The sequence below is a fragment of the Perognathus longimembris genome, chromosome 13, assembly GCF_023159225.1.
Source record: "Perognathus longimembris pacificus isolate PPM17 chromosome 13, ASM2315922v1, whole genome shotgun sequence".
Taxonomy (NCBI): domain Eukaryota; kingdom Metazoa; phylum Chordata; class Mammalia; order Rodentia; family Heteromyidae; genus Perognathus; species Perognathus longimembris.
Window position 1 is genome coordinate 48,410,831 of NC_063173.1, and position 24,324 is coordinate 48,435,154.

The window sequence follows — 24,324 nt, forward strand, 5'->3', positions numbered from 1 at the left end:
TGAATTATTAGTGGAAATATGGCTCAAGTTGTGAGCAAAAAAGCAGAATGAGATTGGGAAGCCCTGAGTTCAAGCCCTAGTACTGGCATACACACAAACACAAAAGCTTTATGGGCCAGGTAACACTGGCTCAGACCTGTAATTCTAGCTACTCAGGAGGCTGAGATCTGAGGATCAAGGTTCAAAGCCAGCCAAGGTAGGAAAGGCTGTGAAATTCTTATCTGTAATTAATCACTAGAAAAACAGAAGTGGAGCTGTGGCTCTGAGTGGTATAGCACTAACTTGAGCAAAGGAGCTCAGGGCCAGGGGCCAGACACTGAGTTCAAGCCTCATGATTTATTGGGGGAAAAGGCCAGCCCAGGTATGAAAATCCTTAGACTCATGTCTCCAACTACCAAAAAGCTAGAAACAGAGCTGTGGCTCAAGTAGTAGAATACTAGCATGGAGCCAAAAAGCACAGAGATAGCACCCAGACCCGAGGTTCAAGCCACAGAACTAGAACCACAAAAAAGCCTTATTTGATTGCTTAAAACTTTTCATTAGTTATTATTTTGGATTATAATGTTTCTATTTTTTTTTAAATCACTGCAATTTCCTACAGAATGCTATTATTTTTTATTCATTTATTTTTCCAGTCCTGAGGCCTAAACCCAGGGCCTGGGCACTGTCCTTGAGCTGATTTGCTCAAGGCTAGCACTTTACCACTTGAACCACAGCACCACTTCCAGCCTTTTCTGTTTATGTGGTACTGAGGAATCGAACCCAGGGCTTCATGCATGCTAGGCAAGCGCTCTGCCACAAAGCCATTTTCTCAGCTTGCTTGCTTATTTATTTGTTTGTTTATTTATTTATTTGTGCCAGTCATGGAGCTTGGTGTCTTGGCTTTCCTCTACTTCTAGCTTTTTACTAGTTATAGGTAAGAGTTTCACAGACTCTTCTGTCCAGGCTCACTTTGAACTATGATCCTCAGATTTTAGTTTCTTAAGTATTCTGGACTAAATTTTCATTATCAATCAATAGTATATTAGTAAGCAAAAAATTAATATTTGGAGCCATGTGCAATGGCTCAAATCTGTAATCCTAGGTACTTGGGGTGTGGAGACTAAGAGACTATAGTTTGAGGCTAGCCTAGGAATAAAAAGTCACAAGACTCTCAATCTATGGCTGAGCATGGTGGAGCACATGTTATTCTTGCTACAGGGGAAGCACAATGTCATTCTCAGCAACATGGAGAAGCGGAAGTAGGAACATCAAAGCCCAAGTAGGTCCAGGCATATAGGAAGGTAGTATCTTCAAAATTACCAGTGCATAAAAGGTATGGAAATGTGGATAAAATGGTAGAGTATCTGCTTACCAAGAGAGCTTAGGACCTGAGTCTAATCCCTAATTCCTGGGGAAGGGGGGAGGGAAAACACTAGGGCAACTTAGAGAAGAAAGCTCTGTGACACTAACCTGTTCAGCTGTCCATGGCAGCATACATGCTTCAGCTATTGCTGTCATAGCTTCCTTTGCATTGTTTCCACATTTTACATCTCCAATCTTATCTACAAGGCCATCTAATACAATCTGGGCTGATGTTTTGGAGAAGTTTCCCTTCTGGGCAATCAAAGCAACTATATGAAGCTTCATTTGCATCACCTGGACAATGATATGTATCATAAAATTATGGGTCAGCCATAAAACATTTATTTAATCATACAGCAGCCTTTAGATTCAATACCAGTAGAAAAAAACTGCTACAACCACACTAAAATTAAAATCTGAAAAAGAAAAAGTATTCTTTGTTTCTTCTTCTTTTAAAACATATTAGTACCTAGATGACAGTGAAGAGAAAAAAAAACCCAAACCAGTTTCTATACAGAAGTTTGAGCTGAAAAATCAGTTTCCCACATTCTCCTATTCTTATGATTTTCATATTTTTAAAAAATCAATCTGAATAAAATGTATAATAAATGGCCATAGTAACTGCATAGCTCAGAGTTAGTACTACACATGCTTAATGGGAGTTAGGACCTCTTTGCTCACAAGTTTTTTCCTGTGTATTGTCTGGATATTTTATTTATTAAGCTACTAGAATTTCCATCAGCTACAGATCCATTTAGGAAATAAGTACCCTCTTTTAAAGTGCAATTATCTTAGATGGGACTACCAGACCAAGTACCTCTGGTAAAGGTGATGCTCCTAAAAGCATTAAGAGCAATGGGAAGAATTTGAACTCTGAAAATTACCCAAAAACTTATACTCATAGCCCTCACTCAAATTTTGCTCAAGGCTGGAGGTCTATCACTTGACTCATGCCTTCAGCTTTCTACAGACTTCAATTAATACAGCAAACATTTAAAGAAAAGCTACCAAGTCTCAGTAAGAAGACTGAATTTTCCAGAGATTTAATTTACTTTACTCTTATCCTCCTTTCCCCAGATCCATCATAATCTTCAAAACCAGCAGTCTCAAAATCATGACAACTGTGTAAACTAGAGATGTAATATTACTACAGGGTAGCGGATAAGTTTAGAGCTCCTTAAAAAGTCCCAACCTAAACAAAACATTGTCATTATTTGACTTATCCGACAATTTCCTGCAAAAGTTCCATTTGAAGGACCTGTTATTTGACTTGACTCTGGCTAGCTCAGTGGGAAAAGCTCTATTCCTAGGAAATTTGTTGAAAATAATCAGTGTTAACTGTAATATTGCAGCTGGCCCAAGGTAGCAATGCCAGCTGACACAAAGAAATTTGGTAAAATACTTAAAAGTTGGGAGACTAAGATGTCAGATGATTTTGAAAAGTTCCTATTTATAAGAATCTAGACAACTGTACGTATTTTCAAGGCTGTATGCAGTTCCAGGAAAGATACAAAAGATCTTCTAATTGCTCACCTCTGGATGCCCTTCAGACTCTGCAAAAGCTAAATAAAGTGAAGGCAAAAGTGATGTTGAAAGTGTCAGAGCACTGAAGGTTTGCCCCAACACATACAGGTAGATTACTTTGGTAAAGGGTGGGAAGCATAACAGTTCAAAACATTTAAGGATATCTCTGTTAGTCACTGGCTTGCTATGATGCCAACTGAACAGAGACTTTGGTGGCTACAAATCAAAATTATAATAAAATTATACTTGATATTTTGAATGATTAGAATAAAAAATGAAAATAATTATTGGTGAGAATGTAGAGAAAATAAAAATCTAATATATTGCTGTTATGAATATAAAATGTTACAGTAATTTTAGAAAACAGTTTGTCAATTCCTTAGAGGGTTAAACAGCTATTATGTGACCTCAGTAATTCTACTAGAGTAATACCTGTTTAGAATTAAACTGTTGGTATAAAAATTTGTATGCCAATGATCATAGTGGCATTACTCACAATAGCACAAAGTTGAAACAACCTAAAAGCCCAATGATTGATGAATGATGGGGTATGGGATATATTTATAAGATAGAATATTGTCTGGTAATAAGATTCTATTTATCTAAAATATCTAAGAGAAGTGAATCCAGAGATAAAAAAGTAAAAAAGCTAGGGGCTTAGAGGACAGTAGTAGGTGACTGCAACTTAGTATGTGTTTGTTCTTGTGGATGATGAAAATATTATAAAATCAGAGTTGCAGAAGTAAAACTTATTGTACTATATTAATTTAGAACAGTATTATTACAGTCTCTAATTTGTTATGAAACATATAGGCATAAAATTATTCTGTTTATGAAGATCAGGTATCCTTTCACATACATAGAAACTGCATGAAGAGTTTTAAAGTTTGAAGTGGTTGAAGGAGGGCAAGAAGGCAGGACAAGAATACATATAGATAATTGATAGCGCTGAGGTGTTGTAACGTGGGTAGACTAAGGATAGCACTCTGCCACAGAGTGCCACTGAGTCACAGTGCCACTTCTGGCCATTTTCTATATATGTGGTGCTGGGGAATCAAACCCAGAGCTTCATGTATATGAGTCAAGCACTCTTGCCACTAGGCCATATTCCCAGCCCCAACATTTTCTTTACAAAGTTCTAATTACATAAGCTGACCCATAGAATATAAATTATTTCAAGTAAAAACATTAAGTCTAGAAATTAAAGAAAAAAATACCTGAAAATTGGTTTCTTTCCATCCAGGCTTTTTGGCAAGCATCCTCACTAATGACTGACAGGGCATTTCAGCTCGCTCCATTAGTTCAACAGCCTTAAAATAAAATAAGAAAATAAGACAGTTAAAGGGTTAAAGAGTAGTTCCAAAGGTAGGGTAATATCAAAGTCAATTAATTCCTTACCTCTGCAAGAGAATAGAACCATTGAGAAAGAGTTAATAAGCGGAACTTTTTTTCTCTTATACTTCTTAAGCTATGTGCTTAGTTTATCAACAAATATCAACATTTAAATTTTATTTAAGTTATTAATCTACAAACTGACCAAAAAAGCCATACAATGCAGGTGTTGAGAGATAAAACATGAAGCAGCTACAAAAAAAAAAAACTTTCATGTACAATTTCACTGCTTTCACATAATCTTTTTCTCATACTCCATTCATTCCTTCACACCTACCTTTTGGAACTCTTCCATACAGGCTAGCCTTTCCTTCCAGTTACTGCTATCTAAAAGCTGTATGCAGGTAGTGGGAAGGACAGCTGAAGCTTTTTCTTCACACACTTCTAGCTGTGGGATTCAAAAATAAAATTAGGAACTGGTTGTACAGTATATAAGAACTAAATTATGGAGCTTGTGGACAGGGATGGGATGGGAGAAAGATGGAGAACACGGAAGGGGTAACACTGATCAAGATGCATTGTACTCATTATCTGGCTTATGGAAATAAAACCCCTTTGTATAACTTAATATAAATATTTAAAAATCATTTTCTGTTAATAAATAGTTTATATTAAAAATTAAGTATTAGAGAAATAGTGGCAGAAAGAATATCTTTGCTACAATTATAAAGAACATTGGGAACATGGGAAAGTTTTTCCAAGGTACTTTCAATAAGCAATAATATAGTAATTCTCTATTGTAGAACACAGCAAAGAAAGAACTCAAATGTCCTTATAGAGCTCAACATTTCAGTTGCAAACTTGGAGAAACAGAGTATGATACTCACAGAGAGTTCTGGCTCTACTATTTCTTTGGTCTCCAATCCTTTCTTATTCTTAGTTCCAGTGCTCCCTATTCCTCCTGGAGCAGCTGGTTTCCCTTTCTTAGGTGGCCCACCAACCTAGAAGAAAATTTTAAAGAGTAAAATAAGAATTTTGAATAATAGTTCCAACTCCTTGAAATTTTGATTAAATTTAGAGGCTAATAAAAAAAAAATCAAGGGCTGGGAATATGGCCTAGTGGTAAAGTGCTCCTCTTATATACATGAAGCCCTGGGTTCCATTCCTCAGCACCACAACTATAGAAAAAGCTGGAAGTGGCAAAGGGGCAGAGTGAGCAAAAAGAAGCCAGGGCCAGTGCTCAGGCCCTCAGTTCAAGCCCCAGGACTGGCAACAAAAACAAAACCTTTGAAAAAAAATCAATATATATGCTAAACTTGTACACAGAATTTAGCACAGGTCCCAAAGCCTGGGAAATAGTCTGCATACAGCACTTCTAATTCAGAATAAGTTAATGAAACAAAAATGATGGAGCTGGGGCTGGGGATATGGCCTAGTGGCAAGAGTGCCTGCCTCATATACATGAGGCCCTGGGTTCGATTCCCCAGCACCACATATACAGAAAATGGCCAGAAGTGGCGCTGTGGCTCAAGTGGCAGAGTGCTAGCCTTGAGCAAAAAGAAGCCAGGAACAGTGCTCAGGCCCTGAGTCCAAGCCCCAGGACTGGCCAAAAAAAAAAAAAAAAAAATGATGGAGCTATGTTTGCAAATGAATGTGAAGATGACATCTTGATGTTTTAAAAATGCCTCTAAATCTTTACAACAATAGTAAAAGATAGTTTTAACATTTACTCAAGACTTAATCCCAATGTTTCCCAATATCAGAATTTATTATTTTTCATTGTAAAACTACACGATTTGGGGCTGGGGATATAGCCTAGTGGCAAGAGTGCCTGCCTCGGATACATGAGGCCCTAGGTTCGATTCCCCAGCACCACATATACAGAAAACGGCCAGAAGTGGCGCTGTGGCTCAAGTGGCAGAGTGCTAGCCTTGAGCGGGAAGAAGCCAGGGACAGTGCTCAGGCCCTGAGTCCAAGGCCCAGGACTGGCCAAAAAAAAAAAAAAAAAAAAACTGCACGATTTGCTAAGCTAAGAGTTGTTGTAAAAGAAACCTTGAGTTATTGTTAAAGACAGCAATCTCACTGAATCTTGTTTAGTTTTGTCACTGTAACAGGAACACATCCAGTATGTCACAATTTTATTAACCATAACACACAGCTTTTGTTTAATGTGTTCTTTATTAGCTATGTACATTAGACCTCTCTGCATTAAATAATGCTTTTTTTTTTTTTTTGCCAGTCCTGGGGCTTGGACTCAGGGCCTGAGCACTGTCCCTGGCTTCTTTTTGCTCAAGGCTAGCACTCTGCCACTTGAGCCACAGCGCCGCTTCTGGCCGTTTTCTGTATATGTGATGCTGAGGAATTGAACCCAGGGCCTCATGTATACGAGGCAAGCACTCTTGCCACCAGGCCATATCCCCAGCTGCATTAAATAATGCTTGTCAAAATATCAATTAATTCCTATGTGGTTAAGAATTTTAATCAAGGATATATGTTTCCAGGCTTGGTGGCTCACATCTGTAATAGCAGCCTTACAGAAGGATCTTAGGTTTGAAGCCAGCATGAGCTAATAGTGAAAGTTTAAAAAAAAAGAACACCACAAGCCGGTGCTGGTGCTGGGGGCTCTCACCTCTAATCCTAGCTACTTGGGAAGCTGAGATCTGATGAGGATGGCAGTTCAAAGCCAGCTTGAGCCAGAAAGTCAGTTAGACTCTTATCTCCAATAAACCACTTAGAAAACTAGAAGTGGCACTGTGGTTCAAGTGGTAGAGTGCTAGTCTTGAGCTGAAGAGCTCAGGGACCAGGCCCAGAGTTCAAGCCCCAGGACCAATCAAAAAAAAACAAAAACAAAAACAAAAAAAAAACAACAAAAATACCCAAACCAAAAAAACCCTCACAAATGTCATTTTCCATGTTGAAAAGGATCCTGGAAGGCTGGGAATGTAGCTTAGTGGTAGAGTACTTGTCTAGCATGCACAAAGCCCTGGGTTTGATTCCTCAGTACCACATAAACAGAAAAAGTCAGAAGTGGCACTGTGGCCAAGTGGTAGAACTAGCCTTGAGCAAAAGAAGCTCAGGGACAGTGCTCAGTGCCCAGTGCCTGAGTTCAAGCCCCAGGACTGGCCAAAAAAACCCCAAAATACCGCACCAAGTTCATCTTCAACAATCTACACCCTTCATGAAGCTAATGTTATCTTGCAGGTAGTCAAATATTTTAGGGTATCGTTTGAAGACAACTTGGGCAGAAAAGCCCAAGAGAGTCATCTCCAAAATAAACAGCAAAAAGCAGGGCTGGAGTAGTGACTTAGATGGTACAATTTCAGATGATCAAGTGAGCAAAATAAGTACTAGGTTCCAAATTCAAACCTTGTACCAGTGAGGAGAAAATAAGAGAGAGATGGAAGAAAAAAAATTCTTTTTATCATTGGGTCGATCCTGGTGCTTGAATTCGGGGCCTGTGCGCTGTCCTGTGCTTAAGGCTACTGTTTTACCACTTGAGCAACAGTTCCACTTTCAAGTTTTTTTGTTTTTGTTTTTGGTCAGTCACAAGCTTGAACTCTGGGCCTGGGCACTATCCCTGAGCAGTTCAGCTCGAGGTTAGTGCTCTACCACTTGAACCACAGCACCACTTCAGTCTCAAGAACTTTCCTGCCTATGCTGGCTTGAGCTGTGATCCGAGCTGTGAATGAGGATTACAGGCTTGAGCCACTGCCTGGCCAGCCTTTTTTTTTTTTTTAAATGAATTTTCTTGCCTTGGCTGGATTTGAACCATGATTCTCAGACCTCAGGGTCCTGAGTAGCTAGAAGTAGGATACTGTAAGAAAATCAGACAGGTTTTGAATCTAGATTATTTTGTCTAGACACAGGCACTCACGAGGAAAGCCAAGCACTGGTCACTCATTCCTGTAATTCTAGCTACTCAGAAGGCTGAGATTTGAGGATCACCGTTTAAAAATAACCAAGGCAGGTCCATAAGATGCTTATCTCTAATTGACGACCCCAAAACAGAAGTGGAGCTATGGCTCAAAGTGTTAGAACACTAGGCTTGAACACAAAAGCTTAGGGACAGTACCTAGGCCCTGAGTTCAAGCCCCATAATTGATAAAAAAAAAAAAATCAATAATAAAATTGAGAACTCTCATAATAAGAATAGGTTGTTTTTTTTTTTTTATAACATTTCATTTACAAATATAGTTGCGCAATAAAAACAACCCTGAGATACCACCTCACCCCAGTTAGAATGGCCTATACTCTGAACTCAGGCAACAACAAATGCTGGAGGGGATACGGGGAAAGAGGAACCCTTCTCCATTGTTGGTGGGAGTGCAAATTTGGAGAACAGTATGGAGGTTTCTCAAAAAGCTCAATATAGACCTACCCTATGACCCAGCCATACCACTCCTAGGCATCTATCCTAAACAGCAAGTCCCAAGATATCAAAAAGACATTTGTACTTCCATGTTTATCGCAGCACAATTCACAATAGCCAAAATATGGAAACAACCCAGATGCCCCTCCACAGATGAATGGATCCAAAAAATATGGTACCTATACACAATGGAATACTACATAGCGATTAGGAATGGTGAAATACTGTTATTCGCAGGGAAATGGTCAGAACTCGAACAAATAATGTTGAGCGAGACAAGCCTAGAACACAGAAAACAAAGGGGCATGATTTCCCTGATATATGACTGTTAAGAAAGGGAGATGGAGAGACAGTAGAGACCAGGTCTATGAAACCAAAAACTGCTTGTCAAATAGTATTTCCCACAGGATTGGGGGAGCGACCCAACAGTATGTAACTAAAACCAAACAACTACTCAACATATAAAGGTCAAAAATTGACCTCTCAGTGGAATACAATAGCTCAAAAGCTACGTATGTACGTTCATATAAGACGACTGTCGACATATTGTCTAATATCGACATTACATTTAAAGCCCTAGGCGAATTTTCTTGGGCCTGGCCACGTGGCTACTGTATATGTTCTTGATACATCGTATATTATATATATGTCTACCTGACCTAGAGAAGGGAAAGAAAAACAGGGCGTAAGATATCACAAGAAATGTACACACTGCCCTACTATGTAACTGTACCCTTTTTGCACAACAACTTGTCAAAAAAATTTGTGTTCAATTAATAAATTAAATTAAAAAAAAAAAGAAAGGGAGACGAAGAGACAGTAGAGACCAGGTCTGTGAAACCAAAAACTGCTTGTCAAATAGTATTTCCCACAGGATTGGGGCAGCGACCCAACAGTATGTAACTAAAACCAAACAACTACTCAACATATAAAGGTCAAAAATTGACCTCTCAGTGGAATACAATAGCTCAAAAGCTATGTATGTACGTTCATATAAGACTACTGTCAACATATTGTCTAATATCGACATTACATTTAAAGCCCTAGGTGAATTTTCTTGGGCCTGGCCACATGGCTACTGTATATGTTCTTGATACATTGTATATTGTATATATGTCTACCTGACCTAGAGAAGGGAAAGAAAAACAGGGCGTAAGATATCACAAGAAATGTACACACTGCCCTACTATGTAACTGTACCCTTTTTGCACAACAACTTGTCAAAAAAATTTGTGTTCAATTAATAAATTAAATTAAAAAAAAAAAAGAAAGGGAGACGAAGAGACAGTAGAGACCAGGTCTGTGAAACCAAAAACTGCTTGTCAAATAGTATTTCCCACAGGATTGGGGCAGCGACCCAACAGTATGTAACTAAAACCAAACAACTACTCAACATATAAAGGTCAAAAATTGACCTCTCAGTGGAATACAATAGCTCAAAAGCTATGTATGTACGTTCATATAAGACTACTGTCAACATATTGTCTAATATCGACATTACATTTAAAGCCCTAGGTGAATTTTCTTGGGCCTGGCCACATGGCTACTGTATATGTTCTTGATACATTGTATATTGTATATATGTCTACCTGACCTAGAGAAGGGAAAGAAAAACAGGGCGTAAGATATCACAAGAAATGTACACACTGCCCTACTATGTAACTGTACCCTTTTTGCACAACACCAAAAATAATTGGGGGGGGGGGTGCTAGTTCTGGGGCTTGAACTCAAGGCACAGCACTGTACCACTTGAGTTACAGCTCCACTTCTAGTTCTTTTTTTTTTTTTTTTTTTTTGGCCAGTCCTGGGCCTTGGACTCAGGGCCTGAGCACTGTCCCTGGCTTCTTCCCGCTCAAGGCTAGCACTCCGCCACTTGAGCCACAGCGCCGCTTCTGGCCGTTTTCTGTATATGTGGTGTTGGGGAATCGAACCTAGGGCCTCGTGTATCCGAGGCAGGCACTCTTGCCACTAGGCTATATCCCCAGCCCCCACTTCTAGTTCTTTTCATGGACTTTCCTGCCCAGCCTAGCTTTAAACTGAGATCCTTAGATCTCAGCTTCCTGAGTAGCTAAGATTATAGGCATGGACTACTGGCCCTAAGCTCAATACAACTTTTAATCTCTAATTAGGTTTAAAAAAGCTAAATGTATTTTTTAACACTTTGTAGTCATTAACAAGTATTCATGGTGTTCAACGACCTATCTGTAAGCTACACTGGAAAAACAATCATGAACCTGACACTCAGACTCTGCATTATCCAATTCTAATTTTTCAGCCATCTATTAACCTTAGTAGTTGGTGCCTTTTTTAAGGGTCCTGGCTTTGGTGCTGAAACATCCTTCGTGTCCTTGTCTCCCGCAGCCCCTGAAGCAGCAGCCCTTCCAGGCACAGGCTTGAATTCCTTCTTTTCAGCTGCAAGTCCAGTTTTCTTACCATGTATCAACTCCACTTTTTCCGAACATTCTTTGATCTGCAGAATGAAAGTTAGAATGAACATCATTATGCTGCACTTAATTTTAAGCACATCCACTAGTTTCTTAGTAAGTAATTTCTGTGAGGGAGAAATCAGGAAAAATAAGGTGTGGCTCAAGTAGTAGAGAGCCTGCCAGACCTAGGTTAAAATCCCAGTATTGGGGGAGTGTGCGGGGAGGGAGGAGATAAGGCATTTTTCAACTATACATGAGAATTCAGAAAAATTTCCTTTTCAAAAAATATTAAATTATTTGACCTTCTTGGCAGCCCATTTTACTTTTTCATGAATTAAGATTTCTGACAGACAATGGCCATAGTTCTGATGGAAGACTATATTTAAAATGTTCACTTCCCAAGTTGCCTTCTTTACAGATAGGTCACTCAAATTCTGTTTGGCTATAATTAGAACAGTAATTCTACTAATATCACCAATGCAGCCTAGAATAAAACTTACATTTTCAAAAGTTATGTTTTCATACTTCAAGTCTTAACTACCAGTGGAGCATAAAATAAAATTTCATGAGTGGATTATCTGTATTTTTTTCTAAATGAAACAGAACACACACAATTGATAAGAGAACCAGGAGTGGTGGAGCATGCTTATAATCTGAGCTCCTAGGGAGGCAGAAGCAGGAGTATCACAATGTCGAGGCCAGCTTAGGAAAAGATAATAGCAAAATCCTCTTTTAGTAAAATGAAAATAAAAGGTCTAGGGGCATGACTCAAGAGGTAGAGAGCACTTGCCACACATGTAGTGTTTCCCTAGCAGGAGTTCAATCCTCAGCAGTCCTTCTCCAAAAATTGCATTGTATGTATAATATGAAATTTCCTTTCTACTTTATTTTTGTGTGTATGTGGTACTGGGGCTTGAACTTAGGACCTGAGCACTCTCCCTTAGCTCAAGGCTGGTGTTCTATCACTTGAGCCATAGCTCCACTTCCAGCCTATTTTTTTTGTTTTTGCCAGTCCCGGGGCTTGGACTCAGCCTGAGCACTGTTCCTGAGCTTCTTTTTGGTCAAGGCTACTAACACTCTACCACTTGAGCCACTTCCAACTTTTTCTGTTTATATGGTGCTAAGGAATCAAACCCAGGGGCTGGGGATATGGCCTAGTGGCAAGAGCGCTTGCCTCGTATACTTGAAGCCCTGGGTTAGATTCCTCAGCACCACATATACAGAAAATGGCCAGAAGTGGCGCTGTGCACTCAAGTGGCAGAGTGCTAGCCTTGAGCAAAAAGAAGCCAGGGACAGTGCTCAGGCCCTGAGTCCAAGGCCCAGGACTGGCAAAAAAAAACCAAAAAACCAAAAAAAACAACAACAAGAAAACACTCGAGAAATTTTTATCAAATGGGTATCTATACTTTCAAATTTCTAAAAGGTAAATTCACAATACAAAAAGGCAAATTCGGCTACTATTATGGCCTAGTGGCAAGAGTGCTTTCCTTGTATACAAAAAGGCAAATTCTTTTGTTCACTTTCATTATAACAATTGTTATTGACCTACCTTATCAAGTTTGAGTTTGTCTACATCAGCTAAGAATGGATTTACTGCTTTCTCACCAACAACCTTCAAAGCAGTACCCAATGCTTCAAACGCAGCATCTCTGACTTCAGGAGCAGAATCATTGATGTGCTATACTCCAGAAATAAGCAAAATGATCTTTAATATAGAGCACCTGAGGTATTATTAATTTTAATTCAGATCAGTAATTATTGGCAAAGAATACACCTTTCGTAATTTACTGAAGTTATCAACTAACAGTTATTCTTTCACAAATTGTTTCTGGATTATAGAACCCTCCTGTATCAATACAGTAAGTACATGATTTGTTTCCTCTTAAGATGTCTCACTCCCACATGATCTTCAGATAATCCAGATTTGATGTCTATGCTTGGCTATACCACTATGTGGCCAAGTTAACAAAATGTGCAGCAGTTAGTGGAATTGTAAAGCTAACTTGTCTTTTCCTGGAAGAATAGAAATAGACTAGACCATAATTTGCATCATGAAAATTAGTTACTGTAAGAACAAAAATTTGCCTAGGTATAACATATATCATCCCAGTTACACTGACAGTCCATACCTTAAGTAGAGCAGCACAAAAGGGCTTTAGTAGGCTCTTTGGCAGGGTAGAAGCAGTGCAGTGCCGGAAGCTTCTTGCAATGAAAAGAGATGTCTGCTGCTTGATGGTTGGATTTTTATTATCCATTACTGCTAAAACATCCTCACTGATATTCTGTAGTGTGGTCTTTGGAAAGAAAATGTGGTTAATAAATGCTGGAGGGGGTACGTGGAAAGAGGAACCCTTCTCCATTGTTGGAGTGCAAATTAATACAACCAGTTTGGAGAACAGTATGGAGGTTCCTCAAAAAGCTCAACATAGACCTACCCTATGACCCAGCCATACCACTCCTAGGCATCTATCCTGAACAACAGGTCTCAAGATATCAAAAAGACATCTGCACTTCCATGTTTATTGCTGCACAATTCACAATAGCCAAAATATGGAAACAACCAGATGCCCCTCTACAGATGAATGGATCCAAAAAATATGGTACCTATACATAATGGAATACTACATAGTGATTAGAAATGGGGAAATATTGGTATTCGCAGGGAAATGGTCAGAACTTGAACAAATAATGTTGAGCAAGACAAGCCTAGAACACAGAAAACACAGGAGCGTAATCTCCTTGATATATGACTGTTAAGGTGTGGGAAGGGGGAGACAGTAGAGACCAGGTCTGTGAAACAAAAAACTTCTTGTCAAATGGTATTTCCCACAGGTTTGGGTCAGCGACCTTCTATTATGTAACTAAAACCAAACAACTACTCAACATATAAAGGTCAAAAATAGACCTCTCAGTGGATCACAATAGCTCAAAAGCTATGTATGTATGATTATAAAAGACAAGCATAAGCAAACTCTATTATATTTAAAGTCCTAGGCGAATTTCCTTTGGCGTATGCCACGTGGCTACTGCATATGTTTTTGGTACACTGTGTATTGTATATATATCTACCTGATCTAGGGAAGGGAAAGAAAAACAGGGTGTAAGATATCACAGGAAATGTACACACTGCCCTATTGTGTAACTGTACCTCATTTGCACAACACCTTGTCAAAAAAATTTAATAAATAAATTTTAAAAAAAAAGAAAAAAATGTGGTTAATGAACTTTTTAAAGTTGTAACTACTCAAAATATCATAATGACAAAACTTACTTTTAAAAACCCACAAATTCATACAGGCAACTTACAGTAAGGAAGATGGCATCGATTGCTTCCTGCAGGGCTTGTACCACTTGAGGCTTTTTTTCTTTGAATTTCTCCAAAATGGTTGGTACAACCTACAAAAGTGAACAGCTGGAGTAATATTCAGCAATAAGAAAAGATTAGTGATACATGTTATTATAACATAGCTGAAACAAAATCTCAAAATTTGTGTGAGGTGAAAGAAGCCAGTCACAAATGACCACATAGTGTAGGATTCTGTATTTTAAATGAAATGTCAAATTTATAGATATAGGGTTTAGAGATTCATGGATACTGAGGTCTTAAGACAGAAAAGAATGTGAAGTGACTGCTAATACTAGGCTTCTCTGGAAGGTGTTGAAAATGTTATGAAATTAGACAATGAGGATTAAATAATCTTTTCCTTGTATCCACTAAGACCATTAATTTTATAATATTTAAGTTACCTCTCAAGCTGTTATTAAAAACAATTACATCACTAAAACAAAAGTTGAATACACAGTGATTTCCTTTTTTTTAGTCAGTTCGTGAGGCTTGAACTCAGGACCTGGGTACTGTCCATGAGCTTTTTTGCTCATCGCTAGGACTCTACCACTTTGAGCCATAGTACTACTTCCATTTTTCTGGTGGTTAACTGGAGAAAAGAGTCTCATGAACTTTCCTGCCTGGGAGGCTTTGAACTGTGATCCTCAGATCTCAGCCTCCTCAGTACCAAGAATTACAGGTGTGGGGCTGGGGATATAGCCTAGTGGCAAGAGCGCCTGCCTCGGATACACGAGGCCCTAGGTTCGATTCCCCAGCACCACATATACAGAAAAACGGCCAGAAGCGGCGCTGTGGCTCAAGAGGCGGAGTGCTAGCCTTGAGCGGGAAGAAGCCAGGGACAGTGCTCAGGCCCTGAGTCCAAGGCCCAGGACTGGCCAAAAAAAAAAAAAAAAAAAAAAAAAGAATTACAGGTGTGAGCCACAGCAGCTGGCTGGTGATTTCCTTTTTGGAAGAAAAGAAATATCTTACATCGTAACAATTTCGAATTCTCTATCTTCTGCCTCTATAACTTGCATGCAGCCATAGAGTCACTTCTACGATAACATCTTTCATTTTGCAAAATGAGACTGAGAGTTCAGTGTAGGAGAACAGGTTCAGTACATAATGGTTTTCTCTATATACTTCTTTGGACTGGGTGAGATGTCTTCCACCCCTTCACAACACCAAAGAATAAAAGAAGTAATAACAAAAAAGCATACCAATTTGTGATCAGATTTTTTTTTTTTTTTTTTGGTTCGGTGTCAGTCCTAGGGTTTGAGCTCAGGGACTGGGCATTGTCCCTGAGCTTTTTTGCTCAAGGCTAATTCTTTATCACTTGAGCAATAGCTCCATCCCCAGGTTTCTGGTGGTCAACTGGAGATAAGTCTTAGGGACTTTTGTGCTGGCTTGCTTTGAACCCTGATCCTCAGACCTCAGTCTCTTGAGTAGCTGGAATTACAGGCGTGAGCCACCACACCTGGCTTATGAACAGAATAATTTTAGGTAGTACAGTTGGGGAGTTTTAAAAAGAATTTTTAGTGTTATCTTCTAAAGCACTGTTCATACATAAAACATGACATGCACACACACACACACACACACACACACACACACACACACACAAACACAAAGTGCCAAGCACTGTGTTAGCAGGCAAAGAAAAGATTCTTTTTTCTTTGTCTTTTCTTTTTTGGTACTGGGGATTGAACTCAGGATGTTGGACTTGCTAGGCAAGCACTTTGCCACTGAGCTACATCCCAGCCCAAAGAAGAGATTCTTTTAGGAGAATGTTAGGGTTTCACACATGTTAAGAATGCAGTCTTGGGGCTGGGGATATAGCCTAGTGGCAAAAGTGCCTGCCTCGGATACACGAGGCCCTAGGTTCGATTCCCCAGCACCACATATACAGAAAACGGCCAGAAGCGGCGCTGTGGCTCAAGTGGCAGAGTGCTAGCCTTGAGCGGGAAGAAGCCAGGGACAGTGCTCAGGCCCTGAGTCCAAGGCCCAGGACTGGCAAAAAAAAAAAAAAAGAATGCAGTCTTATCTCTGAGCTGTATCTCTAATACCAAAGACTTTTTTCCCCCCAGTTGTGGGGCTTAAACTTTGGGCCTGGGCACTGTCACTGAGCTGTTCAGCTCAAGGCTAGTGCTCTACACTTTTAAGCCACAGTACCACTTCCAGCTTTCTGGTGGTTAATTGGAGATAAGTGTTTCATGGACTTTCCTGCCTGGGCTGGCTTTGAACCTCGATCCTCACATATCAGACTCCGAAGTAGCTAGGATTACCGGTGTGAGCCACTAGCACTAGCTTCAAAGACTTTTTAAAAGCTTACAGAGGTGATATTGACCAGGAATATGATTCCATGAGAAATATAAACTGTTGAATAGTTTGATACTAAATAGTATATAGTTGTTGAGGAAAAAAATTTCCAACTATGGAGCACTGGAGGCATCTTCAAGCTGAACAACAAATTAAAACAAAGTCAGAATAAACTTAACTCAGTTTTGTCAACTAAGATGGACTTTAGCCAGGCACTCTTACCTGTAATCCTAACTACTATTGGCTTATGTCTGTAATCCTAGTTACTCAAGAGGCTAAGATCTGAGGATCCCAGTTCAAAGCCAACCCAAGCAGGAAAGTCTGAGTCTCTTTATCTGCAGTCACCAGAAGTAGAGGTGTAGCTCAAGTGGTAATGCATTAGCTTTGAGCAAAACAAACAAACAAAACCAGGGATAGCACCTAGGTTCTGAGTTCTAGCCTAAGGACTGGCCATGTGCATGCGTGTGCACACACACGCACACGCATGCGCGCACACACACACAATTGTTTTCTGCCTGCTGGTGGTAGATGCTGTAACCTAAGTGGTAGAACACTAGCCTTGAGCACAAAGAGGCTCAGGGACAGCGCCCAGGACCTGAGTTCAAGTTCCACAACCAACAAGAAAAAAAATGTTTTCTATCTTGAAAATACGTGATTCCTAATGCAAAAGTATAAATTATCTCAATAAACAATATAAAATTGACCAAAAGTTAATGTATTGATTGTACATATAAATATACAGCTATGTGTACTGCCACAAAATAATTTTGATCGAATTTTTCACCAAGTCTAAGGGTTTTATTGTTTTATTTTATACTTTACCTATTTTATTTTTTGGGAATAAAGGTTTCCTGATTTTTTTTTTTTTTGCCAGTCCTGGGCCTTGAACTCAGGGCCTGAGCACTGTCCCTGGCTTCCTTTTGCTCAAGGCTAGCACTCTGCCACTTGAGCCACAGCGCCACTTCTGGCCGTTTTCTGTATATGTGGTGCTGGGGAATTGAACCAGGGCCTCATGTATACGAGGCAAGCTCTCTTGCCACTATCCCCATATCCCCAGGCCATATCCCCAGCCCCGGGAATAAAGGTCTCAATATGTTGCCTAGCCCTCTAACTACAGGTATACACTACCGAACACCCACATTAGACTTTTTTTTAGGGGTCAGTTGTGGGGCTTGAACTCAGGGCCTGGGTGCTGTCCCTTAGCCCTTTGGCTCAAAGCTAATACTCTACCACTTTGAGCTATAACAGTACTTCCAGGGTTCTGTGGTTAATTGGAGATAAGGGTCTCACGGATTTTCCTGCCCAGGATGGCTTTGAACCATGATCCTCAGATCTCAGCTTCCTGAGTAGCTGGGATTAAAGCATAAGCCACTAGCACCCAGCTACATTAGACCTTTTTAATAGACATGATTTTTTAAATAGAGATGATTTTTATTTGGCAGTGTCTACTTTTGTGAAGTCATGTTTTCAGAAAAAAAAAATTGACCAGTCCTTGGGCTTGAACTCAGGGCCCGGCCTCTGTCCCTGAGCCTCTCTGGGCTCAAGGCTAGCACTCTACCACTTGAGCCACAGTGCCACTTCTGGCTTTTTCTGTTTATATGGTACTGAGGATTTGAACACAAGGCTTCATGCATGCTAGGCAAGCACTCTACCACTAAGCCACATTCCCAGTCCCTCAGAAATTATTTTTAATGTTATGAGTATGCAAGTTCAAATACCATACCTCAAGTGAGGTTGCATATTAATTTCATACCATAAGACTGATACAACTAGAAGTCAAATAACTTGAAGTCAAGTGTAGGAAGTTAAATAACTTGACAGTACTAGCATGTTAGAAATTGAAGTTCAATATACTCAATTTTTAGGATGGTAAGACATTCTAAGTAATTCAGGTCAGATTTAGAGGTCTGTTGATAATTTCCATAGTTAAAGAAAGCAACTCAACTCCTTAACTCCAGTGGGTTTTTTTTTTATAGTTATCAAAAAATATGAATGCTTCATGAATTTGCATGTCATCCTTGCACAGGGGCCATGCTATTCTCCCTGTCATCCTAGTTTTAATATATCTGGTGCCAAAGTGAGCATTTACCTCTATTATTAAACTTACTGCTACCATACTTATTCAAAGAAAATCATCTAGGCACTCGTAGTTCATGCCTGCAACCCTAGGTACAAAGGAGGCTGAGATCTAAGAAGCATCATTTGAAGCCAACCTGGGCAGAAAAGCTCATGAGACTCTATCTCAAATAACCAGCAGAAATCATGCTACAGGGCTGGGGATATGGCTTGTCTCGTATACATGAGGCCCTGGGTTCAAGTCCTCAGAACCACATATATAGAAAATGGCCAGAAGTGGAGCTGTGGCTCAAGTGGCAGAGTGCTAGCCTTGAGCAAAAAGAAGCCAACGACAGTGCTCAGGCCCTGAGTCCAAGCCCCAGGACTGGCCAAGAAAAAAAAATAAAAAAAATCATGCTACAGGCATGGTCAAGTGGTAGAACTCTAGCCAAGCAAGTAAGCCAAGCAAGCAAGAGACCTATTATCAGTCTCGCATTAGTGGCTCAAGCCTATAATCTGAGCTCTCAGAAGGCCGAGATCTGAGGATCAGTATAAAGCCAGCCTAGGAAAAAAAAGTCTGTGAGATTTTTATCTCTAATCACAAAAAAACGCCAGAAGTGGCGTTATGGCTCAAGTGATAGAGCACCAGCCTTGAGCAAAAAAGCTAAGGTACAACACCCAGGCCCTGAGTTCAGCACAACTGGTACCAGCACAACAACAAAAATCTCACTACCACGGGCTGGGGATATGGCCTAGTGGCGAGAGAGCTTGCCTCGTATACATGAGGCCCTGGGTTCGATTCCCCAGCAGCACCACATATATAGAAAATGGCCAGAAGTGGCGCTGTGGCTCAAGTGGCAGAGTGCTAGCCTTGAGCAAAAAGGAAGCCAGGGACAGTGCTCAGGCCCTGAGTCCAAGGCCCAGGACTGGCCAAAAAAACAAAAAAAAAATCTCACTACCAGCAAAAGAAAAAAATATATTCAAAAACTGTCTTCCGATTTTCTTCAAATAAACTGCGAGATTATCAAGTAATATACACAAAATGCTTCAAGTATATAATTTTTAAGTGGGTTAACACTATAATACATTTTATATATTAACTTCACAGTTTTACAGTGTTTTCCAACACACAAATTCATTATGGTACTGGTTACTAGGAACTGTTTTGTATTTTAAGTAGGGGAGGTTCTGAAACCCAAGGTGTTATACATGTTCAACATGTGTTCTACCCATGAGTTATATACAATCCCATGGTTATTACAAATTTTACTTCTTCTTGTTATACATATATAGTCACCAAAATGAAGCAAGATCTTTTTAAGTAAATACTAAGCATATAAATCAACTCAAGTACATATTTTAAAGTGACAGATACTCTACATAAGAAGTTATTACAGGGCTGGGGATATGGCCTAGTGGCAAGAGCGCTTGCCTTGTATACATGAAGCCCTATGTTTGATTCCCCAGCACCACATATACAGAAAATGGCCAGAAGTGGCACTGCGGCTCAAGTGGCAGAGTGCTATCCTTGAGCAAAAAGAAGCCAGGGACAGTACTCAGGCCCTGAGTCCAAGGTCCAGGACTGGCAAAAAAAAAAAAAGTTATTACAGCTTCAAACCTGGTAGTTATGAGATACTAGATTGCATATTAACAAGGAATGAGAAATTTACACTGTCCAACATACAAAGATTTACATTAGAAAGTTGTTCTAAAGCATAAAGCAATCTAGATTAGCATTTTTAATAAATTTGCAGGTTTATAGCTAAAAAAAGAGTGTTACTTACATGTCCTGCGTATTGTCCAAATTTTTTCCTTAGCCCAACAGCCAGGCCAGTAAGGCATTTTGCTGCCAAAGCTACCAACATAACATTGGTGTCTTTCCCAACCACCTAGGAGAAAAGAAAAAAAAAATCACAATTTTGTTGAATGGTATTAAAATGTATTCAAAAGAGCTCTGAAAGCTATTATGCTAATAGATGGCTAATATTATTTCTTACAAGAGAAAATTTTTATAATAGTGAATCTGGGAACCTATTATGACTTTTTTCTGTTGTTGTATGGAAGACAAGAATGTCACTATGTAGCCCATGCTATCCTTGAACTCACCATCATCCTCCTGTCTCTCCCTCCATTACATGTAGTCTATCTTAAACAGTTACAAAAAAACACACATATAAACCCACAATCTCAAATTATTGACTTTTCAGTCGTGGTATATGATACAAATGCAGGAGGGTAACCCTGATAATAGGAGAGAAGCAGAAGCGATACTGTTTTGTAAAAGACACCATTAGGCAGCAGCTCTGTAATATTCTTACAGTAGAAACTTATCTTAGGCATCTTCTGGAAGTCCACAGGGATTCTAAATTGCAAATGCTATTGCAATCATTCTTCTCTCTGAGGGAGTTCCTGGCCCTGCAGATACCATTTTACTCACATAATGATCATTAAGTTTGTACTTGGAGGCTCTTAGCAGATTATTGTCCTTCATGTTTACACTACTGCACTTACATGACTCAAAGAGCCCAGCACTTATCTGAACTAAAGGATTGTAGATGCATCAGTGTCAATTCGGAAAGACTGGGTTCCTTCCTGGTAATATTTTTACTATGGCAAATTACCAAGTAACTTGGTGCTAAAGAGCTGATTTACTAGCCAGTAGTTGACATCTAGCTACTCAAGAGGCTAAGATTTGAGGATCACAGTTCAAAGCTAGCCTAGGCAGAAATTTCTAATGAACCACAACAAACCAGAGTGGAGCTATGACTCAAGTAGTAGAGCACTACCCTTGGGCAAAAAAAAAAAGCTCTGGATAGTACCCAGGTCTTAAGTTCAAGTCCCAGGACTAGCACCAAAAAAAAAAAAAAAAAAAAAAAAAAAGCTTCACTTTCAATTCTATTTTTATTGACAAACATATTTCATTTACTAAGAACATAATGCCAAATACCCAATTCTTCTGGGAAAAAGTTGTCTCAAATCCTTTATATCTTATGATTTAAAAAATATATAAAATTCATTGTATATTACTACATTTTGCTTAACATGCTGATATAATAAGTATGGTATTCTTTGCGATGAAACAAAAACCTTATAACTATAGATTAGGATAGCTTATTTCAATAGTTCATCTTACAGAATTATAAAATTGCAATATTTAGTTCTAGATTGGCAAGAGGTGTGCAGAAGATATCAAACCATGTGTGAAAGGCAAAATGATAATGTATAAAGACTGGGAAAAAAATCTTGAAAACTAAGACAACAAACTTTTAAAATTCTTTTAAAATATAGCCTTCAATTCAAATACTATTAGAAGTGTCCCTTAAATGGTAATATGTTTGTGATAAGAAAAGATCACTAAATTATTGATAAAGAGAAAAATCAATGGTCTGGGTTGTTGCCAACATATCAAAACTGAAACTCCTCCCACTTACCTTCTTTAATGCTTTTACTAAATCTGCATAATCGCCTGCTTCCAGTTTGGGGTTTTTCACTAGTACTTCTACAGCCTCCAGAGCTTCTTTTCTCTCTTGCCATTTTTTTGCCTCCTGTAATAGAAAATAAAAGAGAATAAAATAATATTTCTTACACTCTACTTATTCAAAGACAATTTTTCTGTTTTGGTTTCAAAAGTTAATTTAAAATTAAAACTGTAGGGCTACAGATGTGGCTCAAATGGTGGAATGCCTGCCTAGCAAGTAGGAGGCCATGAGTTTAACTCCAGTACTACCAGAAAATAAATAAACTTTTAAAAAAAACTAGAGCTGTATGTGGTGGCTCAAGCTTGTAATCCTACCTACTTGTTAAGAGGATGGAGGATCATGATTTGAGACGAGCCTGGGGGAAAAAGTTCTTGAGAATTCATCTTGTGATGGTGTTTGTCAGTCTACTCAAGCTTGTCATCTCAGTGATGTGGAAAAGCACAAATAAGAAGATCGAAATCTAGGCTGGCCGGACCATAAAGCAAGACCCTATCTCAAAAAAGGTCAAGTGAGTTGAATACTTCCTAGGAAGTTCAAAAGGCCCTGTGTTCAAACCCCAGTAACAACAAAAAACAAACAAAATAACCTGCAAAACTGTATATCCAGGGGCTGGGGATATGGCCTAGTGGCAAGAGTGCTTGCCTCGTATACCTGAGGCCCTGGGTTCAATTCCCCAGCACCACATATACAGAAAACGGCCAGAAGCGGCGCTGTGGCTCAAGGAGCAGAGTGCTAGCCTTGAGCAAAAAGAAGCCAGGGACAGTGCTCAGGCCCTGAGTCCAAGCCCCAGGACTGGCCAAAAAAAAAACAAAAAAAAAAAAACTGTATATCCAGCCAAATATTTTGCTCATATAATTTTTATTCACATATAAAATGTATTTTCTTAAGATTTCATAGTCATAAAGCAACAGAAATAAGTCAACTGCCATGTTCTCATTTTTGTTAGTAAAAAAGCATCAAAGAGAAATAGAAACTGTATTATGTAGAGGGAAATAAAATCAGTACTCAAAAATCCATAGATGCCAGGTGCTGGTGGCTCACTCCTGTAATCCTAGCTATTCAGGAGGCTGAGATCTGAGGGTCAAGGTTTTAAGCCAGCCAGGGCAGTAGAGTATGTGAGACTCTTAACTCCAATAAACTACTCAGAAAAATCTGGAAGTGGTTCTGTGGCTCAAGTGGCAGAGCGCTAGCCTTGAGCAAAAGTTCAGGGATAGCATATAGGCCAAGAGTTCAAGCCCCAGGACCAACAACAACAACAAAAAATCTGTTGCTTTTCTGTATATCTACAATGAATACAGTGAGAAATCAGGTAAACAATTCCATTGACAACAGCCACAAAACAAGAAAATATCTAACTGTTAAAGTGAAAGAATTCTACAATAAAAACTATAAAACCTTGAAGAAAGAAAGTAAAAAGGTGTCAGAAGATGGAAAGACCTCACATGCTCAAGAATTAGCAGAATTAATATCATGAAAACGACCATACAGCCAAATGCTATCTACAGATTCAATGGAATACTCATTGATGCAATTCTCCTGCTTCAGCTTCCAGTATGCTGGGATTACAGATGTTGCCATCATGCCTTGTTGACTGAACATAACTTAAGCAGTCAAGTAGGATCTCTCCTAAGAAAATGATGCTTAATATTATGGGAGGATACCCTCTGTATAACTATGTAAGCTAATAAAAAATGTTTAAAAGGTAAAAGATGATGGAAGGAGAAAGGGGAAGAGAAGGAAGGGAAGAGGGAAAAAGAGGAATGTTTACAGAAATTTTTGATTGTCATGACCTGGGAAGAGGGTATTGCTAATGCCTGGTGGGTAAACATCTTGCAATAAACAGAATAGCCCCACCAAAACAGAAGTCATCTGACAAAAGTGTCAAGAAATTCTGGGCTCAAGAAATGACAAAGGGGATGAACAAAAGGAGATAACTTTTTATTTTTGGTGGTACTGAAGGTTGAATTTGGGGCCTTATGCATGCCAGGCATAAGTCATGCTTGCCATGACCCCAGTCTTTTTTCCTTTAACTAATTATAGGTAGGGTTTCACTTCTTTTGACCAGCCAGCCCGGACCTTGATCCTCCTACTTTATACCTCTCACACAACTGGGAGGACTGTGCCACCAAGCCCAGCTTTATTTCACTAACT

General features: G+C 39.3%; 1 protein-coding gene and 1 non-coding gene across 5 annotated transcripts in view; both read right to left on the bottom strand.

Moving 5' to 3' along the window:
• Ckap5 (cytoskeleton associated protein 5) overlaps positions 1-24,324 on the bottom strand; it is a 96,262-nt gene that overhangs the window by 41,342 nt on the left and 30,596 nt on the right. For all 4 annotated transcript variants that reach the window (XM_048361486.1, XM_048361483.1, XM_048361485.1 and 1 more), the window contains exons 8-17: positions 22,126-22,239; positions 20,479-20,583; positions 14,302-14,391; positions 13,125-13,289; positions 12,545-12,673; positions 10,857-11,039; positions 5,088-5,201; positions 4,538-4,648; positions 4,086-4,178; positions 1,453-1,638 (exon numbers count right to left, since the gene is read on the bottom strand). In XM_048361486.1, the coding sequence (XP_048217443.1) occupies positions 1,453-1,638; positions 4,086-4,178; positions 4,538-4,648; positions 5,088-5,201; positions 10,857-11,039; positions 12,545-12,673; positions 13,125-13,289; positions 14,302-14,391; positions 20,479-20,583; positions 22,126-22,239 (1,290 nt within the window). The remainder of the gene's footprint in view (positions 1-1,452; positions 1,639-4,085; positions 4,179-4,537; positions 4,649-5,087; positions 5,202-10,856; positions 11,040-12,544; positions 12,674-13,124; positions 13,290-14,301; positions 14,392-20,478; positions 20,584-22,125; positions 22,240-24,324) is intronic.
• On the bottom strand, positions 18,621-18,724 carry LOC125362839. Its single transcript, XR_007213139.1, has one exon. It is a non-coding gene; the product is annotated as a U6 spliceosomal RNA (small nuclear RNA).